Below are 21,362 nucleotides of genomic sequence, written 5' to 3' on the forward strand. Positions count from 1 at the left end.
TGAATGACTGCACATTTTACTGAAAGTATCACTGTGCAACTTCAAGTTCTACTTATGTTGCCTGAAATGTGACCATGTCTGAAAAGTATTATAAATCCTATTTCGCTGTTACTATACTTACATGCGAGCCTGATGGTTGCCTGTGCCACCACAGGAGTGCCCCTGCCGTTACTGCCGGTCGCCACACAGTCGTACTGACCCTCGTCCTTCTTCTTCACCCTGCGGATGATGAGGGACCCGTTCCACCCCTGGTAGATCCTGGGGAACAGGGAGGGGGAAAATGTACATGAACAGGGGGAAAAAAAGAAAAAGTCATCTCGTCAGCTTGGCTCACTTGATACTTTATCTTCCACTGGTCATGGCAGGATAGACAGATAATATATACACAATATTCAGTTAACTACATTCATTTCATTGTTCCAGGGAAATTCCACTAGCTCTTTTAAACATGTACACTTAACAGCGGACCATGACTTAATGACCCATTCTGAGGACTACTGTGATTTGAATTCACAATTTATTTCCTTGGTTCAGGGCTTGTAACTTTAGGTATAGAAGAGAGGTCTGAAAGGAATCTAACTACATTCGTTTCTTGAAGCTGTGTTCCAAGTGTCAGGCCCACCACCTTCTTATCATGTTGTCCTTCTAGTTAAGCGTTATTCTTGTAAACCCATAACCTGACTGTGTGAATCACCTTACCTGGACATGTTGGTGAGCGGCCCCTCGTTGTTGAAGTACCACTGGATGGTGGGTGGAGGGTCGGCGGTGAACACACAGTCCAGCCGCGCGTCATCATTCTTATTCACCACCACGTCCTGAGGGCCCACCACCAGCCGAGGAATGCTCTCGTCTAATGGGCACAATTCCCAGGTTAGGGCTGTATGTGTAGGATTTAAATATCCAGCTATCCCTGGACTCCAAGGAGAGCCATTCAGTTCTCTGCATGCCAAACAAGTTTGACAGTCTAGTTTCAAACAGCAGCCTCTCTTTTTCATTGACAGTGGAGCAGGGCAAAATTTGCGGTACAGATAATGATATTAACAATATTATGTACACTGATTAGAACTGATCAAGATATTTCACTAGTTTTCAGAAAGCTTCAAACTGTGGCTAATTTTCTCCCGAATCATTCCAAATTTGTCAGTTTACCTGGATGTCAAAGCAACCATCAAGAAGCGTAAAAATCGTATCCAAAATATGCACTGCAATAGGTCACTTAGTGTAGACCGTCCTGTTATTTACTCACTTACAGATGATGACATGGCCAAGTGGGGCTCTTGAAAAGCAGATAACACTGACGCAATATTTGATAAATCCCTTTCTTGGCACTGTGAGTACACATCTGCCAGGCATCCCTGCCACGCATCAGGTATGTGAGTCTGCCAGACGACACTAACTTTTAAACAGGGCTCAAAACACTACCTGCATATGCAGGTTAGGGCAAGGTGCATATACAAGGTGCATATGCTTTTTACTTTGCTACATTATATAAAATGAAAATGAAATGCAACGGTGTCTTAACAGTTTCCAGTGTGATGCATACTTACTAACTGGGTGGTGCAGGTAAATTTGTCTGGTACACATAGTGCTCAATGTCAACGTACTATAGAACAGCAGATATCCAGAAAATAAGTAGTATTTGGAGCCCTGTGATGGTATGCGAGGGGAACGTTGCCAGATGACACCTTATCGTGTTGTTGCTGCCGGCTGGGAATTCCAGGCGTTGGGAGGAAACATGCGAACCTCAGAGGAAGCCGAACGACGTGGCTACAAACAGTCACAAGCAGAACGTGACAGCCCGCATCCCACCAGAATGTCGGGGGAACATATGTAGCCAGAAAAGGAAGAAGAGGTACCTGCAAACATGTTGTCCTGGATAATGCTGGAATTTCTAACAATTTGAAACTGAAATGCTATTAACTGCATTTATTAAACCATGCAATAATAAATATAGGACTTTGGTAAGTTTTTTGTCAACTCTGACATTCAGACAAACTTGAAACAAAAGTTGGATTGAAAGCGCCCACGACAACAGAAGGACATCCGAAGACGCTGAAGCGCCTGTCTGGCGGGAATGCTGGCGACGGTAGAACCAAACGTTCCACGCGAAGGGAAGGATGTTGTGTTTGGAGTGGCCGCTGATGGGGACCAGACTGGGAGGGCTGGATGGGTCACAGGTGGGTGGAGGGACGTGGAGGGTGTCTACAGGGGATTAGTGGCAAGGGTTCATTGACCTTCTCCCTGCTGCAGGTTTTACTGGTTTTAGCAGAATAAAATTTTCTTGGAGTCAGATCTGCTATCTTTCATCAGTGACTGAGAAGTTCATTGAGAACTACCTACCAAGAAGTTCCAGGTTAAAGCCCTCGTTGCTGACGGCCTGGCCTGCCCTGTTCTCGGCCCTACAGGAGTAAACCCCGTTGTCGTCGGGACTGATGCTGTCGATGGTGAGGCGCCCGTCCCTGGCCGCAGTCAGGCGAGGGTCGGCGCCCGTGTCCATCTCCTCGCCGTTGCGGAACCAGGCGTAGGTCGGGGTGGGGCTGCCCATGATGCGGCAGCGCAGCGTGATGGGGATGCCGGCCTGGAGGAGGTTCTCGGCGCTCGGGTTCTCCAGACGTACTCGGCCCGTGTCGTCCAACCCTGCAGGAGACAAGACATTGCAGATTATTTCCGTATACCAGCCACTTATTCACATTCTACTTTTAAAAAATTGCTTAACTGAAAAATCAACATGAAAAGAAAGTCAGAGGGGAAAGTCTGTATCTCTGCACACATAGTGATACATATTTCTCTCTCTCACTCTAATTCCAGGGTATGAATATGAATATAGTCTGTATCTGTATAGCTGGTATAACCATCCTTTGGCATAACACACCAGCACACTAGTCAGGTGCTATTTTCCTTTCAGTCCTCTTTATGTTGATCTTTCCTACACTTTCCTATTTAAATTGTCTAGGAACTATGGAAATAAATCAGTGTGGCCCTGTTAGAATTGTTCATTGTTAGCACCTGACAGGCTCATCAGCATTACTTTCACCTGGACCCTGGAACAGACCTGGGCACTGACCCTGAATGACCCGGTACATGGCTGAGCAGATGATAACAATAGTCAGCAGGTTATTACTGAGACCTGTATGTTTATCACAGAGACCTGCATGTTTGTTGGGAAGCAGAAGTACAAGATTCCTGGGATTTGCATGGCACCAGGATACCTCACAGGAACAGAAGCCTCCTGGTCCAACTATTGTAAACATATGACAATGGATCAGCAGTGTTCAGCTTTCAGCAGACCTATACTCTACCTCTTGGTTTTACAGAAAGGGTTTTTAGAAAACTAGAAAACATTTGCATTTAGAGAATTTGACTCAAATCATACAAGATGTGAAAACTGTCCAACTGGTCTACTTGAGAGAACCAGCATTTTTCATAAATATGTGAATAGGAATAAGACATAAAATCAAACATTTGGTAGTCACCTATGACCAAACAGTCTGCAAAGGTCCTACCATTACAGTTAAATTACCTATTTGTCCCAGCAAATTACCTATTTGTCCCAGCACAGGTTTTTAAGTAAAATTTTTCCTCTACACTGCTTTATGCATCTGAGCAATGACATGGTCCTATGGGGCTATCAACCTTGCATGTAAGGGGCTAAGAACTCAAATTCCTAAGGCAAGACACAGACATGCAAATGCAGCTAAAAGGTCAGCACAACCAAACATGGTAACTAACCCCTACTGCTGTATTATGTTTATAAGCAATAGTAAATTATACCACATAGAATCCACACTTCACAGGCTAGCTACTAGCCTCCTGCGTGGTTCCTGCATCTTGGCTGTAAAATTTGTCACTCCTTCACATTTAGTACCTGTACAACTCCAAATTTACCTGCACATACATGCAGGTGGCATTTTGAAGCCTATATACCAAAGCATCCACTTCCCTACAGCATCTGTTACAACTCAGAAACCTGTAGGGTTGATACTGTAGTCCATCTCCTGTATTTTAGGATCCATAAGGCCTAACCATGCTTCTCTGGGACCTCTGTTGACCTGACAGTGGCCCACCCCCCTGGGGCCCTGCAGTCTCTGATGTCCACCAGCCTCACTATTCAAACTGGAATCAAAGCCTGCCGCTAAACCCCCGCCAGGCACTTACTCTTTTACATTACATTACCCAGTTGGACGCATGATGTGTTAGGATCCCTACCATCTGAAACCTACTACAGCACCATAACCCAAGCAAGTAGGCTTATCAAGTGTGGATATGGGCAGTCAGGAAGGCTACCTGGCTCACAAGTATTATTGCAGTACAACAGAAATTGAGAAAAGGACCATGTCAGTTAATGCAACATTTGCATAGAACAACTAAGGTTACTCAGGCTTAACTGTTGAGAACCATGTTTCTGCACGACATTTCCTGTCAGTGCTACTGTCCGGAAAGTTCTGCTACATTCACATATGGAAGAGTAAACTCTGTACATATTCTGGATCATTTACACTAGTAACAGTCTGCTACCCTAACAAGCACAAACATCTCAGCTTTCTGTGCTTGCCCAACTATCCCATGTGTAAATGAGTCGTTTTTAAGGGTTCACTCTATGGACTAAGTCCTGGGCAATTTAGTCTAGGTGGGCCTCTAAAAGGGAAAGAATACTGCCATCGGGGCCAAACTTATATGTAACACAGTATTTTATAATCGGCGACTGTAGTTATGCATCCCTGTGCACTATTGTGTAATGTCTAACTGTACTAGTAGGCAGGTGCTTGTAATGTTTGATGTTGGCATTTTGTAGTAATTCAGGTGAAAGCTATTTTGTTATTTCCACTGCTGCTCCAATGTGGCAGTGATTAAAGGAACATAAACCTAGCATCTTTGCAGATTTCTTCCTTGTTGTACTACAACCCCCCCCCCTCAACTCCTTTTAGTTATTCTGCTAGCTATTTATGACAACATATCTATAATCATATTTGTTCAACTCATTGCAGAAGAATAATGACATAGCAAGTTTGTTATGCGGGTCACTGCCAATGTTAACCTACCCCTGGTTATAATGAAACTCCCCTACAATACTGTTGTCAATAGGCATCATTTCATCGAAGTCAAACAGATCTCTATGGGAGGTTGATTATGCTTCATGCTAAATTCAGGACGAGTGGCTAAGCTTTACGCCAAATTCAAGTAGCATCTCCCTATGAATTACATGATGTGGATAAATGGGTTTCCTTAAGTTACAATCAACATGGCTTGCTTAGCCTGATGGAAAAAGGCATGCAGGCCACACAAGAACTCAACCTTAAGGGACCAAAGTACCACACTTACTCTTAAATTCAATTAACAAGTTATTTACCTCCCAGCAAACCTTTTCCATGGAAACCCAGGGTGGGCCAGAGGAATGTCATTAGTCATGTAAGGTTTAGACTTGCTTCTAGGTGTTTACTACCAAAGGGTATACTTTGTTTTTCTTGTAAGTTGTAATGTGTACGAAAAAATCAGATAGGACTTGTCCGAAAACAAAGATTGGCTTTAAGATTGGTATTTAAAAATTATTCCTCTTCCACACAAAACAGATTGAAGGAAACAAATACTTTCATTATACATGAGGCTCATTTAATGTTACAATCAGCAACAAAATAAACAATCTCCAGGTGAACCAAGGTGAGAAATTACTGTAATTATAGGGCAATATGGGACCATATGGCAGTTAAGCATGTTAATGACATCCTACTGAGTATCTGCTATAATTTGGCCATTTGATTAAACTGTGACCATAATCCTATAAAATTCCTCTACAAACATGTACCTTGAAGTATGATTTAATTGATACCAGTAGATTTAAGCAAATGTTGTAACTGGAAAGACTGACACGTGGCTTTACCCTAACATACATATTGCTTCAATCAACTGACTCCACAGACCTAAGCTTGAGGAAGTTAGCCAGTGAAGGTCAAGGGTGACGGGATCCAAGCAGGGAAGGTGTATCTTACTAATACAAGACAGATCTCCCTCTTGTTTCCGTGACAAGTCTGCAGTGGCTTTCAAAACTGGTTACATATATCTTACATATTGGCATGCAGTTTTTACAAAAATTTGTTTTAAATTTCCAATTATTACATTTTGCAGCTAGCACCATCTAAATACATATCATGTGGACTGCCGAAAGTGCAACGGAAATACCATCCAACTGCCCTTGTCGTTGTTTGCATGGCACTTGCAAGGAATTCCTGAGCTAGGCGGGCTTTCACTGGCCGAGAGGACTTCCGTCAGGCCAGTAGACTCACATACTTCCAGCAGACCATGTCACTCACTTTTTATAGATCTTTCAACAGTGTGATACCAAAAGAAGCTGGTATGGCCAAACCAAAAATTTGTTTCCTTTATCTTTTCACAATTTGAAGGAAAAAATTAGATGACATGAAAAGGAGTGCTGGGTGGAGAACTTGCACCTGACTTTTTAAAGTTTATTTATCTGTATTCATTTAAACTGTGTGAACCAACGTACAGTCTTTCCTCAAAGACTTTTCATGTTGACAGCATTATTCTTAAAATCCAAGAGCCAAAAAATCAGACTTGTGTGGCCTACAGAACTGATGTTATGGACTGGATCCACCCCTGGCAGCAGCTGGATTTTAGATTTACACTTCACTCATCCCAGGGATTCCTGTGCTATTCAGAGATCTCTCAGCCAGCTTCTAGAAGGGCTTTGGTTGTGAGGAAAAATGCCCACCATTCTGACTGGATCAGAGTTTAATCTGATGATCATACGTTACAGGAACATCTCTGCACACAACCACATACAACACTTGTTACAGAACCCAGGAGAAAAACATAAGGAATCTGTTAAAATGGCTAAAGTAGTCTAAAAGGGAAGGAAGAAACCGAGTCGAGAGACTGGAAGTGCAGCCACGCTTTTCCTGAAGGAAACTCCACATAGTTAACTTCAAAGACATCAAGGCACTGAGTTGAAAACCAACTGTATTCTTAGAAATACTATGCAGATAATGACATCCTCCAATGCTTTCACAAAAAGATAGAATTCCTTGGATCCTATACTACAGCACCAAGTTTAAATGTTTCTTTTGAAGATCATGACAATTTTCATGAATTTCTTCCAGAAAGAATGAACCCTTCCTGCCACAGGAAATACAATCCTTTCTATCATTATTCTCCAACATTAGCCTAACCCGACCTCTGGTGTGAGGGAGTCAACTTCAGACATCAGAGTTCACAAGACATGGCCAGGTTGAGGCACCCTTGACTGGTGTTCTCTGTGTGGTTAAAGTTCAGCCTCTTCAGACAGCCAGGAAAACAAACCCCAGCCTGCACCCTGACAGGACGGGAACCAGGTGTGCTCAGGTGTCCACACATCTATAACCTTGCAAGGATCTACCTACGGTATTGAATAATGGTGCCCCCTTCCCCTATTACAATATAACCCCAGCATCAACATACTGATTTTCAAAAATAGGGTTTTCTACGAAACATTTTTTCTTGTCTCTTTAGAAGTTTCACTCCCAGGAAATGGCTGCCATTTACAAAGACAAAATGCTACATCTTCCATCCCTAGCACTATCATAGTCTAAATTTCTGGGAGCCTTGTTTTCACAGACTTTTTCTCAACACCACTTGACTCTGTGGCATCAAACATAGAGACCTTGCAAACATGTCCTTCACACTCTGCATCACTTCTAAAGCACAGTGACAGTCTGGAATCAGTGTTGTAATCACACCCCTTTCCTTCAGACACACTCACAATAGCATGCCTGGACAGTATGCTAGGCTGCCCATCTATCCTGCACAGTTGAACTCTTGACTGCTGTCTGACTAAGTAAGCATTTAGCTAGGAACGGTTCCTCCTGTTGGAATGTTGTGTTTTTGCCGAAGATCTGGCCTGTGTGGTGTTTCAAAGAATTGCCAAATGTGCCAGGGTATTTACTCAAGCAGGGAGACCATCCCAACCTCCTGACCTCGGAAACATTGGCAAGACCCACCAGAAGAGAACCATGTGTGGCACAGTGTCCTCCAGTCCTGTGTTTCAGCAAAAACCAGAGACTTCCAGAAAACCAGCTCAGTGTGAAGTGGTATTGTAGTTGGCTACGGTGATATTTCACTTGGCGTAGAAAGGGTCAGGAAGGTCTACAACATCACGTCAACACTCCCATACTTTCAAACACTTTGAAAGTGATTTTGAACTTGAAGACTTCACATGCCATGGACTTCAAGAGGAAATGCATAAAAATATCAGCTTACCACTTCAAAATTGTTGACATGAGTCTTGATAGTGAACCCTTCAACAAAACTTCCTTATGTCTTTATAAAGGACCTTTCAACCCTACTGCTATGTATAATTTGCACAAGGTAAAAGTTTTCAGGGCAGAGGGATTACAGAACAAAAACAGCAGATATCCCTGGTGTCAAAAGACTTGAACACTGCAAATCTAAAAGAATTTGATATGATATCAGTTGCACTTTTAGACAAGGCCGTTCTTGACACTGCCTTATAGAACAAAGCACATTTCTGGCCTGGCTAGGTAAAGCTGATGTGGGCAACTATCAGAGCTAGTGTACACTATGCAGTAATTGTACCCCTAAAGAAAGTAGCAGACTACCAACACCTTGGAAGAGGAACTTAGTTGTGGACAAGGTAATTTTTTCTACTGAGTGAGACTACTTACATCTGATGTTGAATGATGCAGGGTCGCTGCTCTTGGTGTAGCCAGAGGTGACGTTGGACGCCACACAGCGAAACTCGCCCTGGTCCTCGTCTTTGTCCACTGGGTCAAACTGGAGGTTACTACCCACCATGCCCCTGGAACAACCATACAACAGTGTCAAAACGCAATGCATGTAGTTTCAATGTAGTTTCAATCTGGCATAAACTCTATATACATATATAACATCACAAGAGAACAGTGATGTTGGATATCCTGACGGCACATGTATATGACATTAAAAAAGCTTCAAGAACAATACAAAATTCAAGAGCAATAATTCTGTACTTTCTTCTCCATTGATTTTTCATGTTTAATGTTCAGTGAAGGTAACAGTTGGGACAAACACCATGGCTCATGCTGTGTTTTGATATAAGTATGGTAGATTCTAACATGACCTGTGGCCTTTCTACACAGACCTGGAATGTGCAGAACAAAATGCTGTTGTCAACTCAATCAATCCACTTCTCTGCCACATTCCTATCAGTGGTCAACAATAGCTCAATTCAACATTTTCACCTTTTGTTGCATAACAAGCCAAACATATTTCTGTTGTCTTGTACAAAGACAGACTTTTCATTCAATGGTCCTCCCATCAGTTCTAAAATCTGGGAATGGCTTTTGTTGAAATCATGACACCATATGGTACATATCTCATTATCTTGTCCCCTAATGTGCTTCATGGTTGTCATGGCAACTGGACAATGGCTGCCGGACAGGCAGTTGGCCTGGAGGTCACCATGTGTTGTGTTTACATGAGAGACAGGTGAGAGGGATTTGACCTGGACTAACGACCAAGGTCACAGCCAGAAAAACACATGCTATATCCTGTGTACCTCTTATCTTCAAGCAGACGTAAGGTCTGGCATGTTTTCATGTTTCTTCTGTGTTTTCCAGTCTTATCCGTGGTCTGCATTTTGTCCCTTGTACTCTCCAGCTTATATTTTAACGCCAGAAAAATATGGACCACGAAGAGGTACCACAAACTATGTGTAAAACACATGTTCTCCTACATCTGCTTGGAGATTACTGCTGTCGACCATATCAGAATATTGCGTCCATGCATCTAGCAGCAGACATAACTGACAGGAATGTCCGTCATTAGCAGGGTTTACTAGCATCCCATCAGGCACAGTTGGTGGGCAAGAATGTATATGAGAACGTCTATATTTGGTAAGCATAACAGATGTTGGCTGTCTAGATTTATGACTCATAATAGGGCCAGTCAAGCCTATAGACTTTCAAAACAAGTACGAACAAGCATGAACATTTCGTGATCTACAGTTCTGAGCTGTCATGAAGTCGGTTATACCTCCGTGTTGTGTTCGCCAGTCTCCGCCCGTCCAACTCCCAGTGAAACTGCAGTCCAACAGGGTCGACCACGCCACACGACATCAGCGCACGACGCCCGTCCAAAACATCCTGGCCGATGGGCACCGGATCGAACACGAAACTGTCTGGATCCCGACACTGGCACTTCAGAACCAGACCTGGAACAGAAGTGTTACAACACATTAGCAATGGAGATGGGAAAATGACGAATTGACTGCTGTACAGCCACATACACAAGTACCGTACTATGGTACAAAAAATGTATGATTTCATGATGAAAACTTTTATGTATGGATGTCAATACTTTCTTCCAATACACATTCTGGCAATTCTACATCAAAAGTCAAAAGGGAGACTTAGAGTGAAAAAGTGAGTGATAGATACACCCCAATATCATCAAAAATGGAACAATGCTTTCGATCTACATTACAAGTTTTATTTCTGTCCAATCTGCAGGTCAGACAAGACGTTTGTTGTTTTCCAAGCAAGTGAAGTTATCTCAGCACTGTAGACAGTCCAGGGAAACCAACACCAACTAATTGCTGTGATCTGATCCTCCCTTGTAGTTGTAAAATAGCAGGCCATAAAGTTGAAAGCAATGGGGCTGTTTGGTCAGGATGTCATTAGAATATCTGAGGGATGAAATTTGCTACCTGAATTTCTTCATGTTGCAGAAATACAAATTTGATCGACTTTCTGGGACAAAAAATGTCATGATCTCCTTTCCAGGAGAAACTTCTGCATACATTTACACCAAAAAGTAAAGTATCTCTGTAAAAACAAGTATGTTCCTGAGTTTTGTATATTGTTAACCCTTGGCTTTGCCTCATCAGAAAGAAGGCTCATACTCCACTTGTGACACTTCAGTGCACATGGCTTCCTACTGACTTTTAAGCTCCAAACAAAGAACTACATACATGACCTGGTGTATCCAAAAAAATGTCAAGTAAAAACAACTTAGTCATTTTGCATAGCTGCCATTGATAAGGTAAATCTTTCACTGTCTTCTTAACACAAAGAAATATTCTGCACCTCACCCCTAAACCCGTCGGTGAAAAGGCCCCAAACTCATTCACAACCTGGGATTAATTTATTACCTGCTAATTGTTAATTTTGACCCCTATTTGCAGAGCCTGTCCCCATGGGGCTTCCATTATAGATACACGTAATTATGTCTGCACAGGTAATTATTCCTCTATTCAAGGTAAGCTCATGTATGCCAGTGTTCTGTCTTGAGTTGGAAGTGGAATTTTTGTACCTTGGGGTTGCCGGGTTGGATTGAGTTGAGGACTTCCAAATAAGTCTCTACTGATGTATCTACCAGGGACATCAGTAACACATCAGAGCCAGACACTGTGTCCAATCCCATGTTGACAGAATAAACATTTTTCCTAAGGCTCCAACTGGGAGGGAAAATATACCTCTCTGACACAGAATCTGTTAACTTTCTCAGGAGCTACAAAAGAGCTGCAAATACTTTTACCATCTGCCTATTTTCAAGTCTACAAAAGAATTTTCAAACAAGCATGGATGGTTGTTAGAAATTTGCGACACATAGCTAACTCTGAAGTATTGAGTACATGTCTGCACTCCCTGTCAAATGGGTGCTGGATAATTTATGCACCTCAGAGTCAGACAGGATTTAGAATACTGTATGTAACAATCATCAAATATAAGCAAGTAAAATATAAACAGTCAATATAAGCATATAAACTATATAAATAATCTGTCTTTCATATATACCAAGTCTTTCCTGTCAATTTTTCAGACAAGTGTCTTTCATATGAAAAAATACAAAACAATGGCTGAACTTGTTCTCTCCTTTCTAGCAATTAACATGATAGTTCCTGACACAAATTACACAAATTAATCAACAAAAACAAAGGAAGCTTCTTCTAAAGGAAATCAGTTCACATCAATCACAATTCAACATCCATCTACACAACAGGCAGTAGTAAAGTTCACCCTGTCTCCAGGTGGGGAGGATATTTAGCCACAGGTACACAAACAACTGGCAGACACACCACAGCACTATAAGCAGCGGGTGGTTTACTTATGTAAACTCACATGTGTGTATTACACAAATCAAACTGATCTCTCGTGTTTACATTGATTTTTGGAGAGGCACCACCTCAGTTTTCTGAAGTTGGAATGATGGCCGGTTTCACAAAGCCTCAAAGTTCAGGCTAATTACAAACTTGAAGACTGGATGAATATATACTGAATTGCTGAAAAGGCTGTTACAAAACTTCAAAAGGCCAACATATAAATTTGAAACAATCAAATCTCATTGTCTGTAAACTGCATCATGTAAGATGTAAACATTAAACCATGGAATTAATCTCAGACATCATTAACTTTTCTTGTGGTGGTTCAAATGGACATAATGACATCCATCTGTCAAAATAAAGTATCCCCAACAAAACCTTTCATTGTTTTTTAAGTGTTCCTCAGGAAATTTTTGTAGAATGCTAGTTATCTGGTCTAAACCGTTAGATTCTAGACTTGACCCGTCAGTGCAGAGTTTATCTGGTCCATAATTTGTTGACCTCAACCTTGTCCAATATTTAGCAACTGCCAGACAACCGAAACGTGCGTTGTCCGACAACTTACAAACTCATGCGGAATAACCTTGCATCAGACGCGTTGTTAGCTTTGCGTGATAAGAATTTAAAGACGGGACTAACAAACGTTTGCTCCAGTTCGTGAATCTTATTTGATTTATAATAGGAAAAGGAACACAAATTAGGCTGGATAGTGGATGTATTTTATAACACCCTGACACAGGCACACAACAGATGGAGCCAAAACACGACGTAGACAGAAACGGAAATGTGGATTTTCTAGCTCACATGCTGTGAAATGCTGTACTTCATTGTTATCTTTTTACCAAGCATAAATTAACGTTAGTTCACGACAAAATAAACCTAGGCCTGGTGCCCCCCTCCCAACAAACACACACACTTCAAGGGCCAAGAGCAGAACAGTCTTAGTTTCCGTTGTTCGTTTGGCGACGGCTGCAGCCATATCGAGACAAAAATCTAACCCCAACGCGTGTTAGAGTGAGGATGTTGGCTTCCACTACACATTGGAGAGCCGAACAAGTCCACTATCGATCTGTATAGACTTCCCCGAGGAAGTTTCCGGCTCGCGATTAGCCGGTTCTCTGGCTAGGCGCTGTAGCAACAGATGATCGGCTCCCTCCATGCTGCCACTGAGATTTCAGACTTCACTCAAGTACGACTTTTTTCGGCTCGATTACCCACCATTGTAAGGAATTCTCTACTTACCCAGGAGCACCAGCACCAAGAGAAGGGTTCTTCTTTCGCAACAATTCCGTCCGATTGTCGGTAAAACCATGTTCAAGCCGATATTTTGCGCCTGTCTTTCATGGAATTTCTCATGAGAAACCGAAGTCGCGCTCCCCTGGTGGCCCTTGTGCACCCTCTTTGATCTGGACGGAGGGTTCACTACATAATTATCAAGAATATACATCCGCAGCATCCATACAAAACGTCAGAATTCATTGCCTCCTATCACTATGGATAACAACTGTTGAGACTTTAAGGTTGAAGATACAATTTTGTTGAAATCCACGCCGTTCTATATGGACAGTTCGTTGAATTTACAACGTCGAGTCGAGAATGAAATAGAAAGTAGTTCCTGAATGGGCAGAATGTAAGGATACACTACAGACGAACCGGGGTAGAGACGACCACGCCCAGGTTCTTGAATGGACCAATCAACATCTGTAATGACATGTCAATCATCGACAGCGGGAAGTTTTTGTTCCTTGGTTCAAGCAAGGATATTTACTCTTGACAACCTGACTCACCTGGAGAAACCTGGAGGTTGAACTTCCTTGCACAGATTGAAGAATATTTCTTTCTGGCAGTGCTCAATAGAATTAGAACTGAGATGTTTTGTCCATACTCAATGTCCTTGCGCCAGCCTGACGTTTATTTCAAACTTCGAGGTGACTTCTCAAGAAGGAAGGCCAATGTTCCCAATGCCATTGGTGGAGCTCTCATCTTCAATTTGTTGTTGTCTGTCAAATACTAGTAACTTGTGAGGGTTACATGTATTTTATTGTTATGATATGCCTTGTATTTATGTGTCAGTGGTAGCCGCTACCAGCCTTGTTGCTGCCTGGTACTTGGTTGCCACTTGTTATGCACTGTTGCGTTTAAATAAACAAACAAACAAACAAACATGTGCAAAAACTTTTCAATTGACGTCTATTTTTGATAGTCATCTATTTTTAAAAGTCATCTTTTTCAAACTGGATATTTCTGTATCTGGATAAATGCTATTCCATAATACTGTAGCCAACTTCCTGTGAAAAGGAACATCAGAATGGTTCTGTTCACATTGTAAAATTAACATACGCATTACACCAAGGGACAACTACGTAACGTTATATTGTAAGATAATACACCTCTTGTATCAACAAAATCAATTGTTTGACAACATGTCCAGAAATGCTTTTTTAAAGTTATATTTCAAAATTATTCTGGCACCACCCTTTCAATGCAATCTGTAGCTTTTAACGATTTTTTTCTTGGTTAAAAAAAGTTTGGGTTGCTTCGTGAAGAACAAATCCAAGCATATAATTTGTATATGGAGAAGGCATTGCTACCCTACGAACTTACGCCATCTATCGTTCATTGCGAGTACTGTATTTGCTGTGTGCATAGCAAAAAAAAACTATTTTCTTGGAATAAAAACGACGAATCTGAGCCTATCTTCTAAAGTTACTTCTTAAAAAGGATGGAGCTTATACAGATTACCATATTTTGGGTTATTTGGGATGTGCACGCAGTGAAAACATCTTTTATACACTGGAGCAGGCACTGGAGGGTCCTGAAGGCGTCCTCCAGGGGAGTGGTACCGCCCTACCCGTCATCCTCTCGGGGAAAGAGTCCCTTCGTCGCGATCACTTCCGGCTTTCCAAGATGGGTTCGCGGGCTTCTCTGCTCCTGCGACAGGAAGAAATCGAGCAAATACAGCGGGAAACTGGGTGTATGTTTTGTATTCGATGTTTAAATGCCATCTGGATATTCTATAGACACCATTTTAGTTGTAAGATCGACGTTGTAAATCTTCTCGGTCGCCCTGAGAGTTGATTTCGCGATTCGTCATGTTGTTGTGTGTAGCTTCGTCCTTGGGACCGGGGGCGGTCGCGTCATGCTCGTAAACATGCTTGTAAATTATGCGAAATTGAAACTCATGATCAAAATAGTTTTGTGATTTCCACATTTTTCAGTCTCGCACAACCAGATCACACGGCTGTACAGTCGGTTTACCAGCCTGGACAAGGGTCAGAATGGGGCACTGAGGTGAGTATAACGTTACAGTTTTGATAAAATTTATGATATAACGTTACATACTGTACTCATTAATATCGTTTCAATGTCTTAAAACCTTCCCTGTGTCAGGGCAATTCCGTCTTAACTCTGAGACCTTTGACTTATGAAAAGTTATGTGTATTCTTATAAATATATGATAAAAAAATTCCTTAATAATAATATACATATTCTTGTTTGTCTCCTAAGTCGAGAGGACTTTCAGAGAATTCCTGAGCTTGCCATCAATCCCCTTGGAGAGAGGGTTGTACAGTTGTTCTTTTTGGAAGGGTAAGTAGGTTTGTATTGTAACGGTAACATGCCTATAGCTGCTATTTTACAAACCACCTGTATTACATGAGTTTGTCATAACATGAATCCAGTAGTTTAGGAACTGTTACAGATATAGCATAGCACAGCTGCTGATCTTCTTAAATTATACATACTACTACAATTTGCAATTGCAGTTAGTGACATTAGACAATCTACTACAGCATAAGGTGGAGAAACTCATACATATTCAGAAATGAAATTTGATACTACTTTACTCAGGGAGGATGAGCAGGTGAACTTCCGTCAGTACATGCGAACCTTGGCTCGGTTCCGACCCCTGGACCCCAATCAGAAGAATGACAAAGATGGCGTAAATAGCAGGGAGAAGAAACTGGAATGTGAGTTCTGCTACTTTTCACAGATTTTTCTTTTACATGACAAGAACTAATGCTTTTTTTGTTATTTTAAAGAAAACATCGAATTAGAGTACAAAAAGCTATCATATGAATATTACCAATGGACTTTAAGTGTAAAGGATGCTCCATATAGAGCTATTCTGTAGATGTTTTTTGATAGATGTGTACATGTATTTTTATTTCTGTTTTGTGCAGTTGCTTTCAGGATGTATGATTTAGACCAAGACAACAGGATCTCCAGAGAGGAACTTTTACAGGTACGCATTATATTGATGCTTTGTTGAATACTGTAAGTTCACTTATTTTCACAGGGACTTAATTCTACAGCAGAGAAGGGGAAAGGAGGGTTTCATAGTGTGTAAAGTTGCAGTGGAATCAATTCTGTAGTACTCTTCTACCATAATGTTGACCTTCTCTCCTGTATTGCTGTATTAGGTTTTGCGCATGATGGTTGGGGTTAACATCTCAGAGGAGCAGCTTGGCAGTATTGCAGACAGGACCATTCAAGAGGCAGACACAGATGGAGACCAGCGCATCTCATTTGAGGAGTTTTCCAAAGTGGGTAGAACTGTTCATTTAACTTTATTCTTACAGGTACAGTATGAAAACAATGAGGACATATACTGATCTGGTGTGCCAGTTTGCAGTTTTGTCCTTTGCAATCCAAGATCAGTTCATTGTTACCCAACAACTCTTCTTGTTCATGCAAGTTGTAATTATGTAATCAGGGAGATTTACTGATTGTTGGTTGGCCAAAGTACTGCATTAGCTATCAGCTTGTTAAAGTGTAAACTAGCTGTTCTGGTGTTTTCACTAATTTCATATCATTCATCCCATTTAGGCTATGGAGAGAAGCGAAGTGGAACAAAAGATGTCAGTGCGGTTTTTGGACTAGAGCAGGACAGCTATCTCCATTGACAGGAGAGTTGTATTAGTGATGACTTGCCAAAAGGTGGCATGGAGAACTATATGGAGCTTTTTACTACATAGGTTTTGAAAGTGAATCAGTAGAGAATATCTTTTCATTCCTATTGGCCTTTTATCCCCCATATCAATGGTTATTGAGCATACTACTAGGTATATTTGATAGGTGAAATGTATTTTGTATGTAGTTTGTAGGTGGCTTAATGTACTGTAATTTGGAATAAGTAAGAAATATTGCCAAAATGAAAGGAAATCAAGATGTTTGGGAATTGAACAGATGCTGCTCCTCTATTGATTTGACCAATGTTGAATGATCAGTGGCAATAATCATAGTGTCATGACAGGTATTAGCAGCCTGTTTGGGGGCTTATTTACCCACCAAATTTGTACTGGTTTCAGAACAGTTTTTTCTAACAAGAAAATGATTGATGAAGACCATGCAACGGCTTTGTTACTGTTATATTGTGAAACTGATGCTACAGAAGATGCATTAAAGGAAATGGACCAATGATAACGGTATTATTCAGATGAGATTATCTTAATTTTGAAATGACAATTGTTGGCCCAAATTGTATATTGTTTACCATTTGTAATTGTAAATGTAAAAAGTGTTGCAGATACATGTATTCAGAATAACAATAAAGAGATATTTAATGCTTATTTCTATGTCGTTTTGTCACTAGAATCATACAACCCAAGTCCCCATAAGTGGACTTCTAAGTTACTGCAGGTTTAAAACAAGCCTTAGTGTCACAAACAGGCCAGCAGGATGTATCAATAATGAACAAGGCCTGCTTATTCCACTGTCCTATTCTTAATTAAGTAGCAGCTAATGTATGCATGCTTAATATGATAAACCTGGAAGGGTTTTTTGCTACATGAGCAAAGCCTACATCCAAGCCTATAATAGCTTTCATCTTCAAAGAGACTATGCATCTATAGTAGGTTTGGATTGGATAGCAGGATAACATACATTGTAAACAGCAGCTGAAAGCAGGTTTTAAGAATATAATTTATCATCTGTCGCCAAAAAAGCAGTTACTAGAGCAACTGGATATGATATCATCTGTCCTTTACACCTGTCCTGATGCCACCCTGTTCCTCATCTCCCCAGCCCTGTGTTTCCTCAGACACTGTTGGATGTAGGGGAGGAAGAAATCCACTGTGCCATTAGAGGGTAGTAAGTTGATGAACGCCTGAGGTTCCATGAGGGAGGCCAAGCAAGAGAGGACCCCCTGCAGTGCTCCGGTCAGGGATTCGTGCCTGTCATCTGGAAGGCTGTCCTCATCTTTGAACATTTGTAGAAGAAGATGCAGCACGTCACTCCACCTGTCCTGGCTGTCTGGAAACACAGTTTCACCAAAATTGACCAGTATGGAAGGATGGGAGTCTATCAGGAGTTCCACAGCTTTCTTGGGGTCCGTCTTGGCCAGACAGAGGAGTTTGACGGCGAGGAAGCCCTTCATGTTTTCAGCGATGGCCTGCAGGATGTGCTGGGAGATGTCGGTGCTGGTGTTACTGGCGCACAGCAGAGACTGTAGTTTCAGGAGGTCCTCGTTACAGCAGCAGCACGCACACATCTCCTCACTGACTGACGGAGAGACTTTGCTGATCTGAATCGGGGCCGCTGCAGTGGGAGGCTGCATGGGCGACCCACGAGGGGGGGAGACCCTGAGGTGGACCCACAGGCAGGGTTGTTTGATAGAGCCGACACCTCTGAACGGTGGGAGATGGTCCAACCAAGGGTATCGCACTCCAAAGCAGCCACCCCCACGGGGCAGGTGGATGTGTCCCGGGTTGGGCATGGGTCGTGAGGTCGGAGGTTTCCACTCCAGCAGCCTCTGAATGTAGATGTCACACAGCATGATGGTAACCTTCTGACTCGTAGGTTGTCCATGACGGGCTTGAACAACACCTTCGAGATAGTCACGGATGTGGGTGTTCTGGTGAATCTCGCCTTCCGAGCCTCGCAGCAGCTGTAATGCCGTTTTAAACGGAAGGACATCTTGCTCCTGCAGAGCGACCAGTGCAGTGATGAGTGCCTGTGGCTGGTGGCGCCTCAGCAGCTGGGACAGGTGCGACAGCTGGGTTACCTCCGTGCGCAGCAGCTGGTGCTCAGAAACCAGCACCTGGACCAGCTGCAGGTCGCTGACTGTAGACAGTACGATCTGTGCCTGCTCCGGCTCACATAACCTCAGCTTCAGTACAGCCATGGCTAGGACGTCCAGCGGCCGGGGTAGGTAGCGGCCTCCTGACACAGACACCCCCCTCTTGATCTTCCTTAGCATCGACACTGCCTTCTGGTCATCGAACTGCCCCAGCCTGGACTTGATAATGACCTTGGAGAGGCTCTCTGGTTCCAGCTGGCTGTAGGCCTCGAGTATGATGTTTGAAGTGGACTTGTCTGTCTCCAGCGGCTCCTCACCAGTGAAAAGCACGTGGTTCAGGAAATGGACCAGCCCCTCCCGTAGCCTGGCTGGGCCCGGTCAGGCTGCATCTGGTGCAGAGCCTGTTGTACAATGGCAGCCACCTTCAGGCCGGACATGTTGTAGTAGGGCAGGGCCAGGGTCCAATCCTGACTATCTGGCAGGGAGTGGTAGTCACCCAGCAGACCACACGACTCACACAGGAGGTCCTTCAGCTGCTGGGTCCTGCCGTCTGCTTCTGGAGGGGAAAGGAAGTCAGCATTCTAAACTCCAGCTCATACCAACAACTACAAATACTCAGTAGTCTTTTCTTTTCTTGCACAGCTAGTGAATGGGTTGGAATAGTTAGTGGTAGAATTTTCCACAATCAAGTTTTCAAAGCCTGGTAGGGAGCCTCCCTGCATGCCCTAACCCCTGGTCACACTCCTGTCCAGTAGTTTTGGGAGTTACACATTAAGATTGAGATCATGTGTGGATCAAGTTATTTCTAAAATCATTCTTTTTCCCCTTGATCCATTGACACCACCATTATTTTGGTGACCTAACTGACCATTACTGAACAGAGTCTGACCTTGACTGAACAGTGCCTGTCTCAGGAGGAGGTGACCCTCACACAGCAGCTGGTGGAAGGCTGGAGGGCTGCTGTTCTGGTAACGCAGGCCCAGGTCCAACATGTCCTTGTACAGTTGACCTAGCAGGGAAAGAAATGCATTTCAATAAAACATTACATTTAGAAAGAAATCAAACTACTTTCCAAGACAAATGAATGAACAGAAAGCAGTTACAGGTCATCCACTACGTTGAATCAACTCTTTGAAAGAACAATGCAATTGAAGAATATGAGGTTGATTGGGAAACACCATGTTCATATCAGTAACATACATGTACACACCTACTGAGGCATTCTGTAAGGCATACAGACTCCAGTGGGACTGTCCTGCTACCTGCTTGGTCCTGGGAGATTCCACCTTAGACAGCAGGATTACATGGGATGTGCACACACTGATATCCTACATACATGTAATGATGACATGAGCAAATCATTACACAATATCAATGACAATACCGGTGTGAGTCTCAAATAATTCTTCTGATTTAATCTAACTTATATCTTGATGAAAATAAGTTCTTTAAGCTAGCTGCAGGTAATCTTAACATCACTTCCCTTACATTAATCATTAGCATCTGTCACAATTTTATAATTTCACATCAACTCAACCATACTTCCAGAGGACAATGTACATTGTGTATTTCCAATACTGTAGTTAAAGAGACTGGGGCTACATGTACATGCCTGTATGGCTATGAAAGGTCTCATCCCGATGAGACAGATGTCCATGTTGGGATGAGGGCAGGTGTTGTGGATGTTGTCGATGTCCTCCATCCTGTGGACCGCTGCAGCAAACTTCCTTAAGGTGTAGGTCTCTAGCCCATTCCTGGTCACTGCATGGAGGAGGCTGTCTCCTGCCACAACCTGGGCACAACAGGGACAGGTAAGTATTCCCAAATTGTTAGTGATATCAAAGAATTGATGTACCTTACTTCCACAATCCTAGAAATACATGCACATGTACCTGGAATTCTGAACTTTACCAACTGTAGTTTACACTTATAGCATTATCAGGCATACAAAACAAAGAAAGCTTTTGTCTAAAAAAAAAACAGTGATTCCAGACTGAAATGATCATCTATGTGTTGCTATCACCAGTTTCACACAGTCACATCGATAACTAGTGTTAGGAAGATTATGGGAAAACATGGGATTTCAGTATGAGCAAAAGAAATCAATGTTCGCCCCATTACATGCACATTGAAGATTACCTTGGATGTGTCGGCTGTGTAAGGGTAGGATGCCAGCAGGCTGGCTCCATCATAGATGTCGTACAGGAACCCCTGTCTGGGGCCCGTGAGAACAGCAGAGACCATGCAGTGTCCCCT

The 21,362-nt window shown here is 42.5% G+C and overlaps 3 protein-coding genes across 3 annotated transcripts in view; 1 reads left to right on the forward strand and 2 right to left on the reverse strand.

The window, feature by feature from the left end:
• Positions 1 to 13,715, reverse strand: part of LOC109483755 (inactive tyrosine-protein kinase 7-like) — a 23,980-nt gene extending 10,265 nt beyond the window's left edge. The window contains exons 1-6 of the mRNA XM_019786836.1: positions 13,331 to 13,715; positions 10,021 to 10,198; positions 8,673 to 8,806; positions 2,341 to 2,637; positions 700 to 850; positions 122 to 258 (exon numbers count right to left, since the gene is read on the reverse strand). Coding sequence (XP_019642395.1) covers positions 122 to 258; positions 700 to 850; positions 2,341 to 2,637; positions 8,673 to 8,806; positions 10,021 to 10,198; positions 13,331 to 13,544 — 1,111 coding nt within the window. The 5' untranslated portion in view covers positions 13,545 to 13,715. The remainder of the gene's footprint in view (positions 1 to 121; positions 259 to 699; positions 851 to 2,340; positions 2,638 to 8,672; positions 8,807 to 10,020; positions 10,199 to 13,330) is intronic.
• A 1,222-nt stretch (positions 13,716 to 14,937) lies between these two features.
• Positions 14,938 to 17,029, forward strand: LOC109483790 (calcineurin B homologous protein 1-like). Its single transcript, XM_019786897.1, has 7 exons — positions 14,938 to 15,062; positions 15,307 to 15,379; positions 15,596 to 15,676; positions 15,938 to 16,056; positions 16,270 to 16,331; positions 16,510 to 16,632; positions 16,916 to 17,029. The coding sequence occupies exons 1-7, from the start codon at positions 14,996 to 14,998 to the stop codon at positions 16,967 to 16,969; spliced, it is 579 nt and encodes a 192-aa protein (XP_019642456.1). The 5' UTR covers positions 14,938 to 14,995; the 3' UTR covers positions 16,970 to 17,029.
• A 414-nt stretch (positions 17,030 to 17,443) lies between these two features.
• The window catches only part of LOC109483664 (Hermansky-Pudlak syndrome 3 protein-like), a 5,814-nt gene continuing 1,895 nt past the window's right edge, over positions 17,444 to 21,362 (reverse strand). The window contains 6 exon segments of the mRNA XM_019786699.1: positions 17,444 to 19,456; positions 19,459 to 19,662; positions 19,996 to 20,115; positions 20,317 to 20,434; positions 20,719 to 20,898; positions 21,246 to 21,356. Coding sequence (XP_019642258.1) covers positions 18,072 to 19,456; positions 19,459 to 19,662; positions 19,996 to 20,115; positions 20,317 to 20,434; positions 20,719 to 20,898; positions 21,246 to 21,356 — 2,118 coding nt within the window. The 3' untranslated portion in view covers positions 17,444 to 18,071.

The sequence above is a fragment of the Branchiostoma belcheri genome, unplaced genomic scaffold (genome assembly GCF_001625305.1).
Source record: "Branchiostoma belcheri isolate BF01 breed outbred unplaced genomic scaffold, Haploidv18h27 scaffold66, whole genome shotgun sequence".
Classification (NCBI taxonomy): Eukaryota; Metazoa; Chordata; class Leptocardii; order Amphioxiformes; family Branchiostomatidae; genus Branchiostoma; species Branchiostoma belcheri.

Coding starts and splice junctions, on each gene's coding strand:
- LOC109483790 (XM_019786897.1), top strand. CDS start 14,996: ATGGGTTCGCGGGCTTCTCTGCTCCTGCGACAGGAAGAAATCGAGCAA. Junction 15,677..15,937: donor CAGTTGTTCTTTTTGGAAGG/GTAAGTAGGTTT, acceptor TACTTTACTCAG/GGAGGATGAGCAGGTGAACT. Junction 16,057..16,269: donor CAGGGAGAAGAAACTGGAAT/GTGAGTTCTGCT, acceptor TGTTTTGTGCAG/TTGCTTTCAGGATGTATGAT.